Source organism: Hemicordylus capensis, chromosome 3, assembly GCF_027244095.1.
Source record: "Hemicordylus capensis ecotype Gifberg chromosome 3, rHemCap1.1.pri, whole genome shotgun sequence".
NCBI classification, from domain to species: Eukaryota; Metazoa; Chordata; class Lepidosauria; order Squamata; family Cordylidae; genus Hemicordylus; species Hemicordylus capensis.
In genome coordinates this window covers 105704252-105729520 of record NC_069659.1, presented here as the reverse complement: position 1 = coordinate 105729520, position 25269 = coordinate 105704252, and the positions used below count along the sequence as shown (strand labels likewise).

Genomic DNA, 25269 nt, shown 5'->3' with positions numbered 1-25269 from the left:
TTCAGCCTCAGCTTGTCACCTCTCATCCAGCCCATCACTGGATGAGAGGTAACAAGATATATTAAATCTCTCTCCCCCCCGTGTATGTGTCACACACACACACACACACACACACACACACACACACACACACACACCTTGCCACAATTGTGTGCATATAGTTAGTTCCCTGCTTACTGAGCAAAGAGCCACCTTTTAAAAGTGGCTGTTCTCTTTATTTAGCAGGGGGAGAGCAACTCGCCCTATACATCCCCAGCACAGCATCCCACCAGTGGCTTTTGCTGGTGCCTATCGTATGTTTCTTTTTTAGATCGAGAGTCTTTTGGGTCAGGGAGCCATCTATCTATCTATCTATCTATCTATCTATCTATCTAATAAACTGCTTTGGGAATTTTTGTTGAAAAGCGGTATATAAATATTTGTCATATTCGCCTTATTTGTACACACACACACTTCGTTGTAAGAAGCTATTGAAGTCACTGACACATTTTTTTGTAAACAACCGCTAAGCCCATTCAGAAAGAAAAGCATAATTTTGGAATTCATTATTATTTGTACCAAATTTTAATCTATCTATCTATATCTCTATCTATATATATATATGAAAGAAAATAGGGATACTTATGCATCTTGTCCATGAAGTGAGCATTCCAGACAGACCTATGCTCATTATACTTTTTATATCACTCCCTGACTTTATATCACTCCCTGACTTGCTTATATGCTGAAGTTACTTCACTGTTATGGTATCTGCATATATGATAGGTAAAGCATCAAAATTATCAAAATTAGCTGTTTCTATGACAGTGTCAACATGATATCTATATCTATATCTATATCTATATCTATATCTATATCTATATCTATATCTATATCTATCTATCTGAGAATGTATTTATATAAGGCATACCCATGGCTAAATATATTTCTCTAAGGCGTACCCATGGCTAATCTCATGCGTGGCAGCTCTCACAAGAGTTCGCAAGCAGAAGCACTATGGTGACTGAGCAGTGGTGATTCCATATGCAGATAGAGAAGAGGAGCCTGTGATGGTTAAGGACAGTTGGAATGCAACTGTTACTGATTGGAAGATGTTCTTGATTGTAGAGGAGAGGTTATTATAAAAGGTGGCAACAACAACAACAAATCAATGATTCCCAGCTCTAGCTCAGGGTCACCAATCATTTGGCCCCACTGTTGCACACCAGCAACTTGCATCAGTGATCAAAGAGTACAGGATTGGAGGCTTGCTGATTCCTTAGAGTAGTGACATTTGGGTAACAGCTCTGCAAGGGGTGTCGCAAGGTCAGACTGGGCCCAGAGACAAGATTTTAAAATGGCGCCCCCCTCACTGAAGCTCAGCTCATGAAGTAAAGAAATCTTAAATGAGGCTCAATAGTGGTAACAAAAAGCATAGTAATGTGCCACAATAGAACATCATCCTAAATTATTTTTTTAAAGGTTTTGTAAATTGTGGACAATGCAAGTCATTTAATGGTCCTAGAGAAAGACATGCTGTTCTGGTAGCTCCAGGTCTTAACACTCACATCAATTTCGGAGGATGAATACAACTGAAGGAAGCCCGGGTGGGTGCACGGCTGGTGGAGTCAGTCATGTGACTTTCCTCTGGGGGCCCCACAAAGCAGTGGGCCCCCAGACAACTGTGTCCCCTTGCCCTGTTATAGTTATGTCCCTGTGCTCTGCTATAACACTGCTTTTCCTAATCTGAATTTCGTTTAGGTGTTCATTTGATTTCATTAGGACCTGCCTACTAGTTACATCTTCTCTGTCCTTCCCTGCCTTTTCTTCTTTGTTTGCCTTTCTTCCTCTCTTCAGCTGGAAGCACAGGATATACAGTGCAATGTCTCTGAAGACTAAAAGAAATGATAGGGAGTGTTGATGCTAAGTAGAATGCTTTGCATGTATAAGGATCTAGGCAGCAGCTGTCTGTATGGGTGGAGTGACGGGCAGTAAAAAAGTCCCAGGTGCAATTAATTAATTCCCACTTTCCTCTCCCCTCCCTGGCTGCCTTGCTCTGCCAAATTCACCTCCCCACTGCTGTATTAACCCAGGTACATGAGCTGGTGATTTGCCCAGTTTGGGGAACTGCGTGAATGACCAGCCCACGCAGCTGGGGTTAACCTAGTGGTGGAGAGAAGAGGCAGAGTAAAGCAGCGGGGAGGGGGGGAGAGTGGGATATCAGCCACACTTGTGATTCATTTACTTCCTCCCCCACTCAATGTTCCCTCTAACAGGGATTCCCAGATGTTGACTCCCAGAATCCCCAGCTGCAATAACTTTTCTTTGGGGACTATGGGAGTTGTAGTCATCATCTGGGAATCCCTGTTAGTGGGAACACCGCCCCCACTCTGCCTGGAAAACTGCTGTATCTAAGTTGAAGCTTTCCATTCCCAGTTAAGGCATCTTAGGTAGCAAGGCTGAGAAAGACCTCTGCCTGAAACCTCTGAGAAGCTTACTAGTCACAGTAGATCACACTGAGCCAGATAGATCATCATTTTCACTTTCTATAAGTCAGCTTCACAGGTTCATTAGGAAGCAACTTCAAGCTCTATATACTTTTGTTCCTATACACTGGATTTTGTTCATTTTTTGCTTTTAAAAAGATATTTGGTGGATATCTCCAGCTGTAAAATGTTTTTCTGCAAACCTTCAAACCTTCATACAACAAAACTGTGAACCATCTGTCTAGCAAACTAATAATCATCCTAATTGTCCACCCCACAGTGAATTATTTGTATAGATGCTTTATTATTTTGAGATGGCTCACTGACCTTAGGCTGATAACATTATGGAATTTAGGGAGAAATTCAAATGTAAACTGTCTATGAAATACATAAATTTATTCATGGTACTTATTAACAAGACTCAGTGCCTAGGACCTGCCTAGCACATGGTGAATGCTTAACCAATAATCATCAAAGTAAGAAGCGGACTAAGTCCCACATCTGCCATGGATTCACTGTGTGCCTCTGCCTGCTATCTCTCAGCCTCCATTCTCAATTTACTAAATAGTCTATTTCACAAAAGTGTTGCAACAGGAATAAGGATATTTCAATCACTAATAAGGATTTTTCAGTCACTTTGCAAATGTATCTCACATAGGCACTCTATGGAATAATTAAAAAGATATGCCAGAAAAAGAAAAAGAAAGTGTGTGTGTGTGAGGGGAGGTGGGGAGTGGGTTTGGGAGAGGGAGGGAGGGAGAGAGAGAGAGAGAGATGTAGGTTCATCATCCCCTCCTTCCCTAACTTTTCTAAAGCTAACCAACATGATGCAAGCTTCTTCAAACCAGTTTGGATCCAGTGCTGAACTATAAAAACAGATTAAAAGACACAGAATCTTTATTTTAGTATGAGTCAGTTCACCCAGCATGCTAACAAAAGTCTAGCTCAAAGATCACTACCACTGAAGAGCCATATTCTGTTCCTATATGGGCATTGGGCATGTGGAGTAAATCAGCAGGAGATTCTCATCTAGAGGAAAAGCTTAGCTTTATGTTAGATATGGACAGCTAATATTAGGATTAAAAGCAGGAATAAAGCTATTCAGGTTATAATATTTCAGAAGGAATCCTTTGTGTCACAGTGCTGTTTAGCCCTCTGACTTAAGGGGGTGGTTATAGCAATTTTGGAATCATCGTGCCTTCAAGAAAACTGAATTAAGTTCCAGGCAAGGATTTATGGTTCAAGAATATACACTTGGTCTTGTCAAGTCAGTATCTGCATTAACTCTGTGCACCCAAATTTACAGTTTACAAGCTGTGGTTGAATTACATTTCTCTCAAACCAGTAGCATAACTAGAAAAAGATTCCTTTATGAGCAGGGATAGTTGTATTTGGTGGACTGAAATAAGGATATTTTCAAGATTTCATATTATTCCAAGGGTTTAGTTATAATAATGAAGTTAAACCGACCATGGAAGTCATCATGAAGCAGCAGCCAAACAGTATTTCCTATTTTTAAAAGCCACTGAGCTTTTGCAGGATAACTTATTGAAAGTACAAAATGCAGGCCTAGTGAAAAGCAAATATCTCATTCTTTCTAAATATCTTCAACAACATAAATTAATAGTCATGGCTTCTGAGCTGACAAATAAATTTGAATGCAATAGCCTCTGTATTAGAACAAATTCACAATCCTGGGTGTGTGGTGTCATTTAGAAGAGCAGCATGCATATGCAATCACCAAACGAAGTACAGTAGCATTGTGCAAGGGCATTGTTTACTATGCAGAAATGAGCAATATGGAGTAGGGTATTCCGCCCTGTGTTGTTTGTTTGCTTGCTACATGTATTCCCCAAACACCTTTATGTCAGTCTGCTTCCGACTGTAATGAGTGCCTAGTTTTGTAACTTGCATTCCTTCCTTAAGAAACTCTTCCTTTAAAAAACCTTTTGCTTTTCCCCTCCCCTTTGCTTTCCAAGATTCTTTGGATGGCATCCAGACGAATGAATCATGAGTGTAGTGAAGTTGCGCACATGTTTCAGGAAAAGAATTATTTTCGTTCTTCCCTCTGAGGCTTAACTGTGATTCCAGAAAATATGTCCCTGAGGTAGCATATTTTCAGGAGCCACTGTTGGCTTCAGAGGGAAGGGGAGATTAACAAAAATCACCCCTCCACTGAAGTGCATACTGTGTGTTCGCTGCACCAGCACTTCATTAGTCTGAATGTCAGCCATTGTATTTTCCATTGTCTCCATGTTCCGAAGTCTAAGGACTGGATCCTAATCTTGAGTTCTGGGAATGGAAATTCCTTCATTTCACAGAATCAGAGTTCCATGCATAAAAGGGCACCATGTTAGGATCCAACCCTAAGTAACCAATGCTTGATGTTTGGTTCATTCATATCTTCCCACCTAGTGGCTATATGTAATATAAATATTACATATACCTATATTACATATATCTATTCAGTTTATATATGTAATATTTTTATTACATATATAAACTGAATAGATCTAGATAGATAGATATAGATATAGATATAGATATAGATATAGATATAGATATAGATATGAATAGATATAAATTGAATAGGATGATATTCACCAGTATAAATTGGATATTCAGTTTCTCTCTCACTTCATTTTAATGTGACATTTATACAAAGCTTCCTCCTGTTTCCCTTCACTATAGAATGTAAATATTGATAGTTCTAAAAGGATATTACTGTAGTACTTCACCCCTCTGTTTTTTCAATATACTTCCAATACTTCCAGTCTAACCCTTGCTAACTGGCCAAAGGGGCACCCTTTAAAGTTTTGTCTCTCTTCTGTTTTGGAGTGGGACAGCAGCAGTCCCTCCCAGAGTAGCATCCCTCCCAGTGACGGTCTCCATTGTGTCTTTCTTTTTAGATAATGAGGCCCTTTGGAAGAAGAATATTTTGGGAATAAGAATATTTCTTGATTCCTTTTTGTTTGTTTGTTTTAAAGTGGTAAATAAACGTTAACAATAATGTAATGGACTATTGGTAGTGTCTAGTAATTAAACTAAGTTGAACATCATTTTACCCCCATTCTCACTGCCTTTGCAGTGAGGAAAGGTTTGTGAACATGCTTTTGTACTTTTAAAAAATACAATTTTTTTCTACTTAAATTTCCATTAATTTGCTAAATTACTAGTTGTTTCTTTTCTTCAGTGTAAGTACAGCTGCCAACAAAGTGTTTCCTGCAATTTCTAATTTTATATGCACATTCCTGTCTTTTACTACTCCTTACTAAAGTTCCTAAAATTTCTGCTGCTTTCCAAACTTGGACTGATGACTCATGTTTTTTGTTCCAGTTTTTGAACTGGCCATGCCTTGTTATTTTCCTTTTCTTTTTTCTTTAGGTGTACATTGTTTTCATTTCTTAAGTGATTATTTTGCTTTCTCTCCCAATGCATACATACATACATACATATTCCTTATGAACTATTGTCTGTCAATTTAACTATATTTCCCCACAATTAGAGAAATTAGTTTGTAGTCCAGTCTTCAACTTTCCTTTGTCTCATTAGGTCTACAATATTTGTGAACAGTTAAGCTATGGTTTTTCACAACTATCTCTTGCTCTGATGTAAAAATGATCTGAGCAGAATACTCACTTTGCTTTCTTCATTTCCTCCTGATGCTTGAAAATATATTTTTCAGTTTTTTGCTTCTTTTATCAAGCTCCCTCCCATCTCAAAACCCACAATTTTACTGCATACCTCCAATGTTGTCTCCCACTCCAGTCTGTTCTAAGCACCCTCTCCTACTGTCTTCCTTGACCTGTTCGCACCTAGCATTTCAATAATGAGAATTAACTAGTTCACTAACTAGTTAAAAATTAAAGAAATCGTTAACTTTTAACTGCAAGTAGTTAAATTCTTCATTAATTTCTAATGATTTCTGCCTATCCATATATCAGGCACCCACTTTAACAATGGAGAAGTGCTAGTATATGAATTAGTATTCAAGGCTGATCATGAAACTTTTGCAGAACTTATTAATATACTTATTAAGTGAAGTAGGACAACTAAGTAAGATTGATTATAAGCTTAGGTATATACAGCAGAAGTTAAAATGAAAGTGAAAAACGGTATTTGAAACAACTATTTAGTGAAACATTTATGGAGTTCTAGAATACATTGGCATACCATACAAATGCTTGGTGACATTCTCTCTAACATGTTGCTTACTGTTCTAATACTATAACTGTATTAGTAAAATTGCAATCTTATCTTTTAAAATTTTAATATGCTTTAAAATGATTTAAATTGACCACATGATATTTTCCTTCTATGCTCTTGTTAAAATATCTTGCAAACCTATCTTGTGTTACTGATATGTCTAATATCTTGTGCTACTGATATGATATGTACATCTATAGAGAACATGGCTACAAACATATCTGAAATAATATGTTTTATTCTTCAATAGTGCTGCAAATTCTCTAATTTGGTTCCCACAGATGACAGTTAAAGACATACAAATCTTCTTTTATAGCACACATGCTGAAAAGGATAGCAACTGACAGCACTAAATGTCTTTCTTCCATATTAATGCAGCAGTAACAGGAATCACTAGCAGCCACAGGCAAACCACAACACAGAAAGTAGCTGAACAAGAAATATCTGACAACTCTAAATGTGTGTAATCTGCAAAAGTATGTGAGGAATTGTGACATTACCAAAGAAACAGGCATGCTACCATGGAAAATCCAGATAGCATGCTATGTTAGCTGATTTTGCTATGAACAACAACAATTTGCTATTGGTTAAAGTCTCAACTCAGTGTGGGAAACATACATATTCTCACACAGAATGTCTGGCATGAGGCAACCAAATGTATTGTTCTCACAAGAAAGTGAAATTATGAACATATTCATGCTCTACATAGGTTTAATACAGGACCTCTCCTATAAAAAAATTCAGTAGAAATTAAAATACTATTTGTCAGAATTTTTCTTCCTGTTAGCAAGGCTAGCTGACTATCAAAATAACCATCTTTCCCCATAAAAACATGCTGGTTAATTAAAATCAGCAACGGAGTCCTTGCTATTAGAAGTTATACAGGTGGTTACTGGAAATAGGGTCTTTTCTGTGCTGGCATCCAGCTTTTGAACTCTCTTCCTAGAGAAGTTCACCTGGCACCGTCACCACTTTCATGTCATACTTAGGCCTAACTAAGACTATTCTATTTCCCAAGTTCTCAATTTACTTTTATGTTCTTTATCTAATCTGTTGGTTTTAATTTAGCATGGTTGCTATATTGCTACACTGTCAGTATACTGTTTTAGTGTAGTTTATTGTATTTATTTATTATAAGCCACCTTGTGTATTTTTTAAATGAAAAGGGAAAGTAAAAAATCCTTCAATAAATAATATTTAACTGTATGTTACAGTGCCTCTCTTTGTCTTCAATCATCTTTTATGAATGACAGTTCATCAAGCTCTGTGTAGAGGTTTCTAAGAATGGACTTAAATATGTAATATTTGTAAACCTCTTCCTGTATGTGATGGCCTGATCTGCATAGTTTTGGTGACGATTAATGCTGACATTATTCTCCATGCAACTGGGATGTCATATATTGTAAAGGGTATACAAATAATTCAGACCTCTATGAAAGTAGGGTTTTGCAACCTGCAACAAGACCATAACATATGAGTACCTACACACTCATAGTTTCACTCATGTCATGGTGCTGACATTTTGCATATTAACTTATATAACAATAGCTGATCCCTTAACAACAAATAGAAGGTATTGGGGCCTTTCATACAATTGGACGGGCGGGCAGGGGGAAGGCAGGATTAGGACTACCATCCCCGCAGCTGATCCTGGACTGGACCTAGCCATGCTGCGCCGCTGTGAACATGATTGCTGTTGCGGTGACTGGTGAAGTGTTCCAGAGTCCGGGGGAATCCCAAAATGAACCTCGTGATGAGCATGGTGCGTTGGAGGATTCCTCCGGGGAAGGGGCACTCTAGGTGCCTGTCTCTGTGCCAGCACGGTTGCAAGCAACCCCCTCTGACACACAATCCAAGAGCCTGGGTTAATGGAGCACTTGCTCCATGAACTCTGGCACAAGCCAGGCTTGACAGCCAGCCGTGACACTGCAGCCGTGCTGGGAGCCACATGGATCCCGGGGGTTCTCATAGGCAGCCCATTCCAGGCTTGTCTGCTCATGAGAACAGCCTCACTGTCTCTCTTGAAAAGGCAACAGTGTTGCCAAACATATTCAGATATATAAATAATGTTGTGTGTGTCCAATGTTTAATCTCAATACTATGTTGAACTTCAAAATGATATACTAGAATTTAGATAGATATTAGAATTTTCCCATAAATACACTGGCTGAGATGATGTGGAAAATTATTCAAAACAGTCCCTTTGAAATTAAATGGAAAGGTTAGGAAATACCTAATTTGTCCTTTTAATTTTGATAGGACTACCGTGAGTAATTTTCCTGATAAATGTCAGCCACCACTGTCTATTTTTCACTTTAAACTTTATGTTTATGTAGCAGTTCTTAGAAATATGAATCCTGTTCTCACTCAGCTTGGAGAGAAAAAGTAAAAGGCAGGCAACCATATCTTACTTTCACCAGTGCTGATGAATGGAAGCATTGCTTTACCTTGAGTTTTTCTAGGTGATCCTGGAGAGAGTCAATCAGTAAATCCCCCACTGGCTGCCATGACCCCTTGATAGCTTCAGCTTGACGTAGCTTCAGGTCCAGCTCATCCATTGCCTCTTGAAGTTCCTGCAGTCTTTCAAGGGCTTCATCTATCTTTTTTTGCCAGTCAGCAGAGTGTAGATTCAGTTTATCCCATTCTGTTTTGACCTCATCTGCTTGCCTTCGCAGTACTCGAGTGATATTCTGGGCTCTTTCCTCTGAAGGCAGCTCTAAATATGAAGCAAAATACCTGTTAGATATTGCATAGACTAACTGTACACAAAGGAAAATAATGGTAAAATACTATCAGATATATTTCTTATGAGCACAAATCTCAAAACATCTATGCTATTAATGCTCCTTCTGATTCATTCTGAGGCTCTGATTCATCCCTTGCCAGGTCATCCTGTTTTCATATGCTCCTGAAATGGCACAGGACTGGATCACATGGAAGCAGCCCGAAAACAGAAAGGACGAACTAGCTCAAAGAGCCACCTAATGGCTCAGCAGGGAAGTAATTTGTCTAGGGAGCAAGATGTTGCTGGTTCGAATTCCCACTGGTATGTTTCCCAGACTATGAGAAACACCTATATTGGGCAGCAGTGATATGTGCAGATGCTGAAAGGCATGATCTCATACTGTAACGGGAGATGGCTCTGTGGTCACCAGGAGTCAACTCAACTTGACGGCACAACTTTACCTTTAGCTCAAACAAGCTTGCTGGTTTGACTTTATTTTTTTCTTTCTTTGTCAGCATAACACATGAGGCTAAACAGATACATTCTTAGGAGCATAGGAACATCTGAAGCTGCCAAATACCGTTAGACTTTTGGTCCATCTAGCTCAGTATTTGCTACATAGACTGGCAGGAGCTTCTTCAAGGTTACAGGCAGTAGTCTCTCCAAGCTCTATCTTGGAGATGCGAGAGAGGGAACTTGGAACCTTCTGCATACAAGCATGCAGGTGCTCTTTCCAGAGTGGCTCCACCCTCTTACAGTGCTCACATGTATTCAAATGCAAACCAGGGCAGTCCCTGCTTAGCAAAGGGGAGTATTCATGCTTGTTATCAAAAGACCAGCTCTTAAAATGATAAACCATATATTGGCCCCCAAACATGATCCAAATCACACAAAATATGCACAAAATTGTTTTATCCACTTTCAGGTTGTATTTATAAATATGCATACATAGTTTTTAAAAGGATTATTGAGTCCTTATGCCTTGCACTGTCCCCATCTAAGTGAGATTTAGCTTGCAAAAGTTAGGAGATCCCTGACACTAAGAATTTATGGATCTTTTAGCCATTTCTTATACCTCTATCAATATGTTATTTCAGCACTAAATTCAATTACCTCTAGGTTCCTGGTAAAGCTTTTCCAGTACCTCCAAAGGCTGTTCTGCTAGGAATATTCGCACTGTCTCAAGTGCACTCAAGATAACAGGGTCTTTAGTTTTCAATTCCCTCTTAAAGGCCTGTGAAATGAAACAATACACATGTAAATTGCAAGCTATTTTTTTTTTTATTTTGTCACCTTTTTGTATAATATTTCCCAGGTCATTTTCAGTTTACTTTATGGGCAACAGACAGGTCAGTGACTGAAAGAAACAGGGAGTGTCAAATCATCTCAGAGTTTTCAGTAGAAAAAATATATTTTTCCTTTATAAGAAAGAAAGAAAGAAAGAAAGAAAGAAAGAAAGAAAGAAAGAAAGAAAGAATAGGTCAAGAACATTTTATATTCTTAAGGCTGCTGAACATACACTATACTGTAAATGGGAAGGTGTTCTGGTTACGCTGCTTGCTGTTAAACTGGACCCCTTCTGTGACTAATATCAGACTTCATAAAACTTTGAAATCTAGCTGGAAGGGATAAGGCCTTAGCTGGCTTTACGCTGAACAGCACTGGCACAGCTAATGCTGCCTGAGAGGCAAGAGATTTCCTAGAATGTAATCGGAAATCCGCAATGATCCACAGCCATAACTTTGCTGTTGCTGACAACTTTGTCACAAAAAAGAGTGCACTAGTATGGCCGTTTTAGCACTTTACAAGAAGTGGTAAGATCTATTACACTTGGATTATTTTTTAAACAAAAAGGTGAACTATAAAGTATTTATTTATTATCAAGTACTCCACAGGCTATTAAACAGTAATTAGATGTATAATTTGCTCAGTGATAAGAGAGTAAGCAAATTCGCCCTACATCTGTAGCTTTTCTTAAGTTCTTAAAAGTAGGCATGTCAACATAACAACATTTACTGGCTCGAGTATAGGAAAAATCTAGGCCATGGTTCAATGACTCTATTGTTGGCTATGACAGGAGAGAGAGCACAGCTTACTTATACAGGAAGTTACACAGATTTCAATAGCTACTTGGATAATGGGAAGAATATATCTTAGGATGTGGCCCCAAACACACTTACTCAACTGAGCAACATTCGAAGTACTGGTTGACTAATAAAGCCTTCCTGGCAGAAGCTGATTACTTCAGTCAGAGAGGGGAATATTACAGCTGACTGCTTGGACCATTACCTTTCCCATTTGACCAGCCAGGTCCCTATGCAGACATGCAAATCACATTTTAGAGCTCTCTGTGTGGTTCAGGAAGATGAACCAGTCCAATTAGAATTAAGCGTATTAATTCTTTAAAAGTATGCAAAATTTCCTGGCAATCAATTTCATGGGATGCCCCCTGATTCTAGTGGTATGGGAGAGGTAGAAGAATTTCTCTCTATTCACTTTCTCCACACCATACATGATTTATCATGTTTCCCTGAAGTCATCTTTTTTCTAAACTAAATAGCCCCAGGTGTAGCCTTGCTTCATAAGGAAGGTGGTCTAGGCCCCTGATCATCTTGGTTGCCCTCTTCTGCACCTTCCCCAGTTCTATAATGTCCTTTTCTAGATGTGGTGACCAGAATTCTACACAGTACTCCAGGTGTGGCTGCTGGTGCTTCATTTGGTCTGACTCGCTGTATGACAGCTTCCTATGTTCCTATGTCAGCCATTGTGTTTAGGACTGTCCAACCTCTTTTCTTTGCCCTTCCTCTCTTAACTTTACAACCACTCTGGATCAGTGTTCCCTCTAACAGGGATTCCCAGATGTTGTTGACTACAACTCCCAGAATCCCCAAGCCAAAGCCATTGCAGCTGGGGATTCTGGGAATTGTAAACAATATCTGGGAATCCCTGTTAGAGAGAACACTGCTCTGGATCTGCTCTCTGAATCTCATGGGCTAGAATGATCAACAGTGACAATTAATGCTGACATAAAGTAGTAGCGCTCTCCTCAAGTCTACTATTCTCTGTAAATATTTTAATGTCCTGGTTTCTGTGTTCATCACACTTCACACAAGCACAATAGCTAGAAAAGGAAGACAAACCGAATCTTATACCAGTATAAGTAAACTATTATAGGTCTGATATATGGCCAAAGTCAGAATTATCTCCAGAATAGTAAAACATTATATATGCCCCATCTTTGCATGCTTATTTTGGGTGTGATATGAAGTGGATTGAACTTAACATTTATGGGGAAATGGCCTAAGAGTCTAAATTTGTCAAAATATAATGCAGAAGTCATTGCCTAACCCATCTCCCTTAATTATATATATATATATAATTGAATGTCTGTTTGTCTGTCTGTTTCCTATACATTCTCACAGCCTTCCTGTGATCCTGCGAGTGAGTAACAGTGACTTCCTGTGATCCTACAAGTAACATAGGGTACCTGGGAACCCTGACAACCACCCGTCTGTTTCTATAAACTATTATTATGTCTGTTTGTCTGTCTGTTATTATAAGCCCGAGCAACTCCGTGTACTTAAGGTTAGTACTGAAAATATTATGCAAAATTCCTTACTTTAAAAAAGAGAGAACATGATATTGAAAACTCTAAGCTGGTTTCTATGCCTATGCTGAGGCATGCAACCTTATTCCTAAAGTATCATTGTCAGAACTTACCAAGTATGTTCCTTAAGAAATAGATATTTTACAACTCTCTAGATGTTTTTTGTCTGTTGAGCTGGTCTTGCAGAGAGGATATTTTCCCCTAATATCCAACCTATATGTAGGCTGCTGAAACTCTTAAGCCCTCCATCCTTATACTTCATCCTAACATGTTTTATCCCAGTCTGGAAATGTACGGTCAGATACAGCAAAAGACTGTTAAACCAGTATTGCCAGTTTCTCAGAGCTGCTCTCAAAAATAAATTCCTGCCGTACTGCATTTCTAAACTAAGATCCTTTTTAGAATTGTATATTAATTCCACTGTAGTGCCTGATATTGATGCCTTTAAGTGCCAATGAATGACTTTTTCCTTAAGATTATAATCTTAATTATTATTAAGATTATTAAAAGAATTAATAATCCTAGAGCCCTGACAAATTCATGGCAAAAGAAAACTGACTATCATTGATAATAGAATTAGCTTAAATGTATGTCTAATTCACACCCAATGATTTCAGGCTAATTTTATTGAATTCCTGAATTTCTTCCACACTTTGTGGTGACTGCAGAGGAAATCGAACACACATAATATATGGCCTGACAGAAGAACAAGTAAACTACTTCATTTAAGCCCTTCTATTTGTCATGAACACCTGGGCCATTGTGACATTTTACCCACCATTTTAATAATGCATACATTGATTAGCTCTTCTCAGACCTTCACGAGCATCTTGTTGGATTCTCAAGGGCGACTTTAAATACCTTCAAGTAGGTAAGCAGACGGCCTCAAAATGAATGAATAAACATAACAAAAGAGGAAGCTCTGCAACAATAGAAGAATCATTTCTGGAGCATGGACTGTTTTCTTGATAATCTTTTTTACTGAAATTTTAAGGATGTAGTAGTAAAATAGATGTAAAATGACATATTTTAATATGCCACTATCTTTTTTCCTTTGTCCAGCTTAACAACAACAAACATTTAGATACCGCTTTTCAACAAACATTTCCAAAGCAGTTTACATAGAGAAATAACAAATAAACAAATAAATAAGTGTAGTTAGGGCTGTTAGAGAAAAGCGAGTAGAGCCATAGATTTTAAAAAAAAAATACAGCATGGGGGCTTCTGTGGCTGATCTTGTGAAAGGCAGGAGTATGAAGCTCAGTTGCATGGTGGATGGGTGACCACATTTACTCTCTCACTAGTTTGCGCTGTGCTGATTTTGTATTGTGTGTGATTATCTGATCGCACAGTGCCACTCAGTCTACACAAGGAGTCAATCTGGTGTTAGGAGCCATGTTCAGTGGCACTCTTTGGACTGTACTTCCAATCCGAGGGCTGGTCCATCATGCTGGTGGTGGGGGACCTGCAAATGTCCTCGTGGTGGCGGCCCATGCTGCACCACTGGCCATGCACAAGGCGGGGCCTCTGCTGCCCTGCCCCATCTCTCTTCCTGGGGGGGGGGGCACCATGTGCACGGCAAGAGCAGCAGGGCTTCTGCCAACTGCCCTGCTGTATCTCCCCTCATGCAGAAAGTGACCACCATGTGCCCAGCAAGAGCGGCAGGGTCTCCTCCAGCTGCCCTGCCCCATCTCTCTTCACGCATGCTATGCTGCTGCTGGGCAGATAGGTGCACTCTGAGACTTGTGGCAGGGCCCCTGAACCACCACTAGCGGTTCCAGGCCGGGCTGGTTTCAGGTGCTTCTTTAGTCAGATCTGAATGACTGATGCAAGATGGCGCCACCCACATGCACAGCACACATGAGGCAGAGAGGGAGTGGAGGCTCTGTCGAGGCTCAGCAGCAGGCAGCATTACGCCAGTAGAGAGGCTGGGTGGTTCCACGGGTAGGGTTACCAACCGGGAAGCTGATATTATAAAATAAAACTACAGTACACATTTTCATTCATCCTACTGAGAACCCAGCCTGCTCCCACCCTCGTTGCTAACAGCCGTTTGACTTCTTGTATTACTGGGGAACTGGCAGGGAAAGGGTTAAAGCGAGGGAACTGGGAAAGAATCACTTCCTGCAGCCTGGGGGATGTACAGTATTAGGAACAAAGGAAGCTGCCATATACTGAGTCAGACCCTTGGTCTGTCATGCTCAGTATTTTCTTCACAGACTGGCAGCGGCTTCTCCAAGGTTGTAAGCAGGAATCTCTCTCAGCCCTATCTTGGAGATGCTGCCAGGGAAGGAACTTGGAACCTTCTGCTCTTCCCAGAGCAGCTCCAGCCCCTAAGGAGTGCTCACACTTCTAGTCTCCCATTCATATGCAACCAAGGTGGACCCTGCTTAGCTAAGGAGACAAGTCATGCTTGCTGCCACAAGACCTCTTCTGCTCGGGAGAGCTCTCCTCTCCCGAGCAGAAGGCCATGACAAAAGTACAGTTGCAGCCTTTCCAGCACAGTATGAGGCAAGAGAGCCAGAGCATGGAGAAGGAATTAAATCCTCCCTCCTGGTGCTGGGATACTGACGTATAAAAGGTCATTGTATAGAGCAGTGGGGGGCACGCAGCTCAAAATAGTGGGGGCCCACAGCTACAACCATATGCTGACTTCCCCACTCTTAAACAAATTGGATGACCTGCCTTCCCCCCCACACACTGTTATTCCCCCTCCTTGCCCCCTTACTTTGTCCCCTCCCTCGTCCTCTTTGTTGGTCCCTTTATTTGTTCTCTTTGTTGCCACCCTTGCTCTGTTCTTTCCCTTTTTCTGTTGCCCCCTTTCTTTTCTCTCTCTTTTTCTCTATTGCCCCCTCCCTCTTTGTTGCCCCCTTTCTTCCTATCCCTTCCTTCCTTTTTGTTGCCCCTTTCTATTGCCCACCTATCTTCCTCTCTGTTGCCCCATTTCTTCCACAGTTACAGCCTCTCATCAGAGTATTACTCTCATCAGAGTACTTTACGAGGTGACCAGTTTTGCTTTATTATATGTATAAAGAACAGCCAGGCTGATGTAGGGGCTGCTGCCTTCTTGTCCCCATGGCACTCTGCCAGTTGGAGATGCTGTGGAAAGAAAGGGGCAGAAGGCAGGGACTCTTTTTAGATCTATGGCCCAGTGGAGGTGAAGCCTTACTCCCCCTGGAAAGTTTCTGCTAATGTATATCTGCATAGAGAGTCTTGTACATCTTTACATTATTGCAAATTCAGTTGCTTAAATAGTGGATCCTTTAGAGCCAGAAGCAGGAGTGGGGAAAGAAATATGTGGGATGGGAGTATGTGTATTGAAATGTTTTGCGAATGCATATTTGCATTGCTTGTTTTATATTCTTACATTCTTGTGAGTTTAGTTGATGTTTGTGTCCTCAAGAACCCACATGTCAAAGATACTGTGTGAGTGTGTGAGTGGGGGGGGGGGGAGGGAGCCAGTTTCTGCTTTGCAGCTAGCAAAGTCTTCATTGAGTCTTCAACGCAGCCTCTCTTTTTATAAGTTTGGATTTATTTATTTTTTGCTAATGTCCCTTAGTAGTCAAAAACATATGCATATTTTTGACTCTGTTTATGAAGCTGTCTCATTCCAGCCCAAAGTTGACTGTATGTTGTCATTAAGGCTGCAATACATAAGCTACATACTTTAGATAAAGTCCCATTAACGTCTGGGATTATTTTAGGACATACGTGTCTTACAGACGGCATGCCATATGGATCCCTTGAGGTCTGATATCACTGTTAAGGTTGTGAAGCCTTTGGGGTGGGAGTGAGAAATGCTATGGAAATGTATGCTGTCAGAAATAGTTACAAATATTTATTTCTAACTTTATGAAGGTCTTGAACATGCTTCTGTTTTCCATCACACCTACAGAGAGTCATGTATCTTGGTCACAATATCTATTTCTCTTGACTATCAAAGCTACCACTGTTTAGTTACTTGTAGAAAGTCTCATTTCCCCCCACGCAGTAGCACTTTTATAGCAACAGAGTATGAAACCTGTCTAGTTACAGGCACTTTGGTTCCCAGTGGAACAAAAAGAACAAAAGGTATTCCTCAAATTTAGGTCAACCTGTCTGTTCTTCAAAAGTCTCTTGGGGAGAGAAGGTGAAAAGTAAGACCCACTTTAACATTGCCTTTGACAGATTCTTTATTTGTACTTTTTCAGAATTTGCCCCACCTGCCCTCTGCTATATTTCTTGAACAGAACAGACCTTGTGGTACCATATAGATTTCCTTTATTGTTATACAGTAATAATGCCAAAACTGACAGTCCTTTAGAATTCCCTCCAATATAGTCATCCAATTTCAACTTATGTTTCTTAATAAGAGCTGAACTGGCTGACTCGCTCGTGATATTTTGAGGTGGTGTCAAGTCTGTCTGTCTTTTTATTCATTTACTTACTTACGTACTTACTTATTTATGACATTGGTTCCCCATTCTGTCCAAGGAATTTAGAACTTTGTATTTTAACCCTTACCATAATATGCAAGAGAGACTAAACTGAAAGAAAGTGACTCTCCAAAGCACCCTGTGGGCTTCATAGCAGAGCAGGGACACAAACCTAGGCTTTGCATATATAATAACAACCTAGCCACTATATGATTAGGGTTGCATTTTGTACACAGCAAGAGCAGTGTTTTGCGTCAACTTGGTTTTAGTCTCTCTGCATTTAGTAGTAGGGATGTGCACAAAACCACCTGGCCCGGTTCGTCGAGCCTTTTTGACCTGGCCATGCAGGGTCTGACTGTGCAGGCACGGCGGGCTCCAAAATGGCTGCCGTGCAGGGGAATAGGCCCCAAAAGGGCTGAAGATGCCCAAACCGGTGATTTTTTCAAATGAGGAAGGGTGGCGGTGGGAGGGGAACCTCCACGGATACCTCTCTGCTTAGTGAAACCTTTCCCCAGGGAACCATCTTGTTTCGGTAGCTACTTGGCCAGTTTCTGCTTTAACTTCAGCTTCTTTGCTAAGAAAGATTAGAGTTCTGCAGATAAGCAAGAAGGATGGGATAGATCTGGATTTCTTTATTACACTCAGCCCTTCTAAGAGCCTAAGTACACATTACATTTATCATGACAAAAGTAGCCTTGTGTAAATCCGGCCTGGTTGTTAAGTGTTCTGAAATTCCCCCAGGGACAGGCAGAAAAGGCTGCAGGTGATCATAATCATCTGTTGCTTATTTCTGTTTATATTCTCTCTCTTAACAGCTAACTACCCCTAGAAATTGAAAGGAAGACACACCTGTTCCACTCTTCCTCATAGCCAAGATGCATTTTAAACTGCAGATTGACAGGGAGGGAGAAAGACACCCCTTTCTTTTCTCCCTTGCTGGCAAATCAGTTTAAAGTCCATCCTGGTAGTGGAGAAGGGCAGAGCAGGCACATAAGGCTGGCCCAGCCAACTAATGCCAATGCCACTATGTCGGTTAGCAGGGTGGAAGAAAGCAAGAGAGAAAGACATCAAGAGAGTGAAGAAGAAGCTCCTTTCTTGCCTCCCTCACTGCCAATCTGCAGTTTAAAATTCATCTGAGTGATGTGGAAGGGTGCAACAGGTACATGAGGGAGATGCAAAATAACTCAATAACTAACACTAACTAAAATCATAGCGCCCAGAATACAGCTTACAGTGGAGCAGGGGGACACAGGCATTTAAAGGTTTTCTACCACTGCCTGCTTCCATCTGACACCTGTGGGTTCTGTCAACTACTTTATAACAAGTGGCAGCTACGCTGTCTGTCTCAATGAAGTCCTTTTGGATTCTTGACCAAAGCTGTCAAAAGGATATCAATAGCAGGACAGTTTTATGATGCCCTTATTTTAAACAGGTATTCAGCTAATAAATGCAGTATAATCAGCATCTCCCAGATGACTGCAGTCCTGATTCTTAATTGTCTGGATGGATATGACCATAGGAACCAAGACAATTATTTTGGGTCACCAATTTCCTAAGCCAGATCCCCCTATATAGATGAACAGTTAAAGTGAGATTAATTTATCTTTAAAATCAGACATGCATTTAAGAAAAAGCATAGAATTGGCCTGATGCAGACATAACACTGGCTCCCAAGTCATGATTTGCAAAATTAGAAACCAGACTTGGGAATGTGAATTCTCCCCCTGTCCTCTTTCCCCTACCCTTGCTGGCCTTAACCATAGCTTAGTGTTATATCTGTACTGATACTAATCATGGTTCATTCTAACTAGAGTTTCCATATTTACCAGAATCTGAAAACAATATTTGAAGCAGTTTTTCAAATCCTATTTTTGAGACAATCTGTAACTCTAAACCATAATTAAAGCTACCAAGAAAAATAAGTGTGTGGGGGTGGGGCAGGGGAGGAGTAAATGTTCTGGAGACTGCCTCCCATTTTGAAAGCTGTGGTTTGTCAGGAGTCATTGTTACATCTGCTCAAGACCACTGTTCTTTCAAATATAAATTTAAACCTATCAGTTTAACCCATACAAAAAAGTTTCTTCTCTCTCTCTCTCTCTCTCTCTCTCTCTCTCTCTCTCTCTCTCTCTAATTACTTAGTCCTATAACATTGTGTTTTTTTAAATTGAAGAACTGATTTTGAAAGAATGTACCCTGTGGGTGTCATTTTGCTTTTGCACTGTCGGAAGATCTCCTCCAATGGGTGCCTGTTGCTTTAACTCATCTTCTTTCAACTGCAGCCATGCCAGAAGTTCCTGAAGAGAAAGGTGTAGTCGTCTCCACTGGTCGGAACTGGCTTCTAAATGAGACCTGGCAAATGAAAGTCAGTATACACATATAAATTGCAGGAACTGTGAAATGATATAGAGGTCCTATGCAATTGTTCAAACTCACCATTTATAGGGAGGTCAGGAACCTCCTCCCTCCCATTGGCACATTCACCACATCCCTAGTTACTGCAATGAAACTGGATCCTACACATAGAACTCAATGCACAAAAACATGATTTGTTTTATCTGTACATGGGGGAAAATCAAGATATGTGTCTATAAAAATTAGTTCCAATGTATATATGGTAGGTAGAACCAAGGATTGTAAACCACATGGGTGATGCGAAAGCATGATCCTCCCACTCCACAGTAAGTTAGAACAACTGCATAGGGCTAGAGACAAATAAAAAGTAAGATCACAATGGAAACACTTTTTAAAATGTTGCTTAGATGGTTCAGAAAGCTAATGACAAGAGGTGCAATCTCGTTCTCTTTCATGTAATAGCAAACACTCTTTGATTTTAAATGAGCAGGATTGCAACCAAAAGAGGATTGCTCTAAAATTCAATGAAATCTAAGTCACCAAAGTATTTACTTTCCAAAATAAAGCATTTCTGCTATTTTCAACCTTTGGAATTTGACAAGATAAAAAGGTCAAGCATATTTTTTATTGGACATTATTGCTACAGTTATAAGCATAAGTTTTTCAAGCAAAATTTGTCAAGGCATGTATACTGATTGAATATAAACAGATGATATGTCTTTATTAACATATCAAGTCTCTGAAATGACAGGAAAATTCCAAAGAAGAAAGAACTCATTTAGCATTTTAGCTGTCTGAAACAAGAGTCACAAAATTTAGGACTTCTGGTTTCCAGCACATGTAAGCATTATTTGCCTTTTTTGTGCATGGTTACTGTAATACAATAGTTTAACTTGTTCTCTTGCTTAACAGGTGTTTTCAAATTTCAGCCAAAGGACATTTAGCACGTTTTACCAAGTCGGTGAAAATGGTAGCTTGGGAAAGGGAGATTTTCAAGTGGGAAAATGCCATGGCAGGAGTCTGATGCCTTAAGACAGGGGCTCCCAACAGGGCATACTAGTACCTCTAGAAGGGATCCCAACAGATCCGAGGGAGTATGCAGAACCCGTTGATGGGATTCCAGGGGGTATGCAGAGCCTTCCTGCCTTCTCACTCTGCAGCCATGGCACTATTTGTTCCCCATCTGAAGACTGCTGGCTTGAAGCTGACGCATCTGCAGTGATCTGTCTGCTGCAGAAGGGGAGGGATGAGTGTGAAGAGGGTGAAGCGTTCTTCATCATGCTGATAGGTAGCAAGGTCTGCTACTGTTTGGGGGATTTGGTGATGTGAGTTTAATCCAAAAGCGCTTTATTAGGACATACAGATCCATCAGAACACCTGGACCAATGTTCACCCCTTCCCTGAGCTTCAAATCACTAGCTTTGAGCATGTCTTGCTTGGGCACTTGTGTATTGCCCAGACTATTCTCAGGAACCAGAGTTCCAAGACTCTTTGATCAGAGACTTCAGTTTCCCCCTTTGCCATGGGCAGGAATCACTCCTTGGCATTACACAGGAGACAGCAGACTTTAGGAAAGGCAACAGAACCTTCTCTCCTCTTCCAACTCTTTATCATTCCCCCATGCTCTCCCACTCCCTCGTCCCCAGTTGTCATTTGTCCACATCTTCCTAACTCTCTCCCCACTTTTGTACTGCTGACAGTGCTGTTACTATTGTATTTTTAAGTATTATTGTCCAACCACCTTCATGGGATTGTTTGAATTATTGATGTTATCAAGATTCTACTCCTATTTTGCAATGGGCTTATATTATTTCAATAAACTTCATTTTGTATTTCAAAACATTGCCTCTGAGTCCACTGCTCCCCAAAAAGTGTTGGAGATGAACTTCCAGTGCATCGACCTTTTGCACCAACTGTCCTAATGACCACTAGGGGCATTGGGAGTAGAGACAGTGAGTCAGGGTCTCCCTATCTGTCCCTACTCTATGACCCCTGAACTGACTCTGCAGCACTTCCTGTGCTGAGTCACAATCCTTCCTTTCCTCCTAGAGAGCAGATGGAAACATCTCTCTCTCCTTACCTATCCACTATGTAGTCCTTTAGATTAGATAGAGGTCTTTCCTATCTAAGTGTATTTAACCAATAAATATTTAGTGTTTAGTCATACAAGGATCTCCATGTCTTTTCTTTAAATAGCTGCAATATCCAAACCATCCTCTGCTACCTACTCTGTAACTGGAGTGTGTGCTCATTCCTTAGTGCTCTGCTGTTTTACCTATTGTGGCTAAAAATCAACAACCTCTAACAAAAAGTACCCTGATATTTACCTGTGTAAATGATCCTTAGTTATGCATACTTGCAAGATTAATTCTGAAAACCAGTTCCCCCAACTTGAGTAAAAGCGTAGTTACAGATGTGGTAATTTATACGTGTCTGAACAAATGTGGTAACAAAGGGTTAAGTCTCCCTACCCAGCACTCCCACCTCAGTCTGAGATTGGGAGCCTTCACAGTTACTTTTTTTGTAAAAGAAGAAGAAAAGAAAGATTCAACAAAAATCTTGTTGAATCACAAAATTCAACATGTTCTTAAAGGAACATCTAGTTTGGTTTGCCGTGCCCATAATGAAATGGGACTTTATGCTCCTGTTATGAGGAGTCAGAACTAGCTCAAAGTTGTTGTGATATTCAAAACATTCAGTGTCAGTCAGTCTCTCTCTCTTTGTTAAAACTTTAGCTCTGTTTCCCACCTACATGTTTTGAGTATACAAACCCCTCATTATAATTTACTGTTTCTACAGAGCAAGATCATTGCTTTAATGTTTAATTCAGGAACACAAAGCAACCATGATAAACTCTGGTTACTATTTTTTATTTGATTTATGTCATCAGTATCAAAACTGCAGCAAGCAAACTACAGAAAAGCTCCTTTATTAAAATGCCTGTTTGGCTAACATGCTGTGTTTCTTTTCCCCTCATACCTCTTTTATTCTTCTAAGTTCATGGGTAAAAAGAATTGTGAAGAAAAAATCCCAAAGGCTTTATTCCTTTCCTTACAATTGTCTATAGGGGAAAAAAATCATTTTCTTCTTACTTCAGCCATCAATATATTGTTCAGCTTCACGTATTTCATTTATTCTAATGATTAATGTTATGAAGATGGTTTCTGTCATTACACACACTGACCTCCCTCAGGGTTTTAGCTGCAAAAAAAGCTAATATTCCACAGATTACTTTAAAAAGGCATCTGCCTTTGGCCACCCCCTGAACTCTCTCCCACATACAGGGTAAGACTGAGCAAAAGAACATCTGAGAAAGATTCCATCGGTACTAGATTGTCTTGGATGATTACTTCAGAAGAGAATTATTAAGTTCTTGGAGGTTTGCTCTTCCAGTTTGATATTTTGTAACATTGTCCTTTGTTATATAGGAGAGGAGAGTTGGTCTTGTGGCAGCAAGCATGACTTGTCCCCATAGCTAAGCAGGGTCCGCCCTGGTTGCATATGAATGGGAGAATAGAAGTGTGAGCACTGCAAGATATTCCCCTCAGGGAATGGAGCCACTCTGGGAAGAGCAGAAGGTTTCAAGTTCCTTCCCTGGCTTCTCCAAGATAGGGCTGAGAGAGATTCCTGCCTGCAACCTTGGAGAAGCTGCTGCTAGTCTGTGAAGACAATACTGAGCTAGATAGACCAATGGAGTATATGGCAGAATACTGCCATATACTGCCATATAAATGCAGTATATTTCAGCTTCCTATGTTCCTATTATATTTATTTATTTTATTTATTTAACACATTTCTATACCGCCCTAACCCAAGGTCTCAGGGCGGTTCACAACAACAAATACTAAAAACAATTTAAAACAAATAATAAACAATCAAAAGTTTAAAAATTTAAAAGTTAAAAAGTTAAAAAGCTAAAAAGTTAAAAAGCTTGGGTAAAAAGATGAGTCTTTAAATCCCTTTTAAAAGCCACTAGAGATGGGGAGACTCTTATTCTCACGGGAAGTGCGTTCCAAAGTCTCGGGGCGACAACAGAGAAGGCTTGTCCCTGGGTGGCCACCAAACGACATGAAGGTAGCCACAGACGAGCCTCCCCTGATGAACGTAGTGGACGATGGGGATCATGCAGAAGAAGACGCTCTCTTAAATACCGTGGGCCTAAGCTGTTTAGGGCTTTATAGGTTATAACCAGCACTTTGTATTTTGCCCGGAAACCTATCGGCAGCCGGTGCAACTCCTGTAATATAGGAGTAATATGGTCTCTTCGAGATGACCCGGAGACCAACCTGGCTGCCGCATTTTGTACTAATTGTTGTTTCCGGACTACGTACAAAGGCAGCCCCACATAGAGCGCATTGCAGTAATCAAGTCTGGAGATTACCAGCAAGTGTACTACTGTTTTGAGATCATGAACTTCAAGAAACGGACGCAGCTGGCGTATCAACCGAAGCAGATAGAAAGCGCTTCTGGCCACTGCCTCAACCTGGGAAACCAGGGAGAGGTGTGGATCCAGAAGCACTCCCAGACTGCGTACCTGTTCCTTCTGAGGAAGTGTGACCCCATCTAGAACAGGTAGATCAATATCGCTTCCCGAGTGACGACCGCGCACAATAAGTACCTCCGTCTTGTCTGGATTCAGTCTCAGTTTGTTATCCCTCATCCATCCCATTACTGCTTCCAAGCAGGCATTCAGGGAGGATATGCCTTCTCCTGATGATGTTGACATGGAGAAATAGATTTGGGTGTCATCAGCATACTGATAACACCCAGCACCAAATCTCTGGATGATCTCTCCCAATGGTTTCATGTAGATATTAAAGAGCATTGGAGACAATATGGAGCCCTGAGGGACTCCATATAAAAGCTCAGATTTTGAAGAGCAACAGTCTCCAAGCGACACCATCTGGAATCTGTCAGAAAGGTAGGAGCGGAACCACTGCAAAGCAGTGCCTCCCACCCCCAACACTCTCAGACGTTCCAGAAGGATACTATGGTCGATAGTATCGAAAGCCGCCGAGAGATCCAAAAGGACCAACAGAGTCACACTTCCTCTGTCCATTCCCAATTGGAGATCATCCATCAGGCCGACCAAGGCAGTCTCCACCCCATAGCCTGCCCGAAAACCAGTTTGAAATGGGTCTAGATAATCAGTTTCCTCCAAGACTGCCTGGAGCTGGGAGGCCACCACCCTCTCAATCACCTTGCCCAACCATGGGAGGTTGGAGATAGGCCTGTAGCTATTAAACTCTGAGGGGTCCAAGGCAGGCTTCTTAAGAATAATAATTGCCTCCTTTAAACAAGGAGGCATCCTGCCCTCCCTCAGAGAGGCATTTATAATTGCCACCAGGCTCTCCACAACAACCCCCTTGCCAGATAGTATAAGCCACGTCGGGCAAGGATCAAGCAGACAGGTGGTAGAACATACCGTTCCGAGCAGCTTGTCCACATCCTCAGGAGTCACAAACTGAAATTGATCCAGTCTAACCACTCAAGAGGAGT

General features: G+C 40.6%; 1 protein-coding gene across 21 annotated transcripts in view; it reads right to left on the bottom strand.

Moving 5' to 3' along the window:
- The window catches only part of DMD (dystrophin), a 1901967-nt gene that overhangs the window by 287148 nt on the left and 1589550 nt on the right, over positions 1-25269 (bottom strand). For all 21 annotated transcript variants that reach the window (XR_008319265.1, XM_053308495.1, XM_053308494.1 and 18 more), the window contains 3 exons: positions 19611-19767; positions 10510-10630; positions 9119-9387 (listed from right to left, as the gene is read on the bottom strand). Coding sequence is in view for 20 of the 21 variants with exons in the window: in XM_053308495.1 (XP_053164470.1) it covers positions 9119-9387; positions 10510-10630; positions 19611-19767 (547 nt within the window). In the remaining variant the exon portion in view is untranslated. The remainder of the gene's footprint in view (positions 1-9118; positions 9388-10509; positions 10631-19610; positions 19768-25269) is intronic.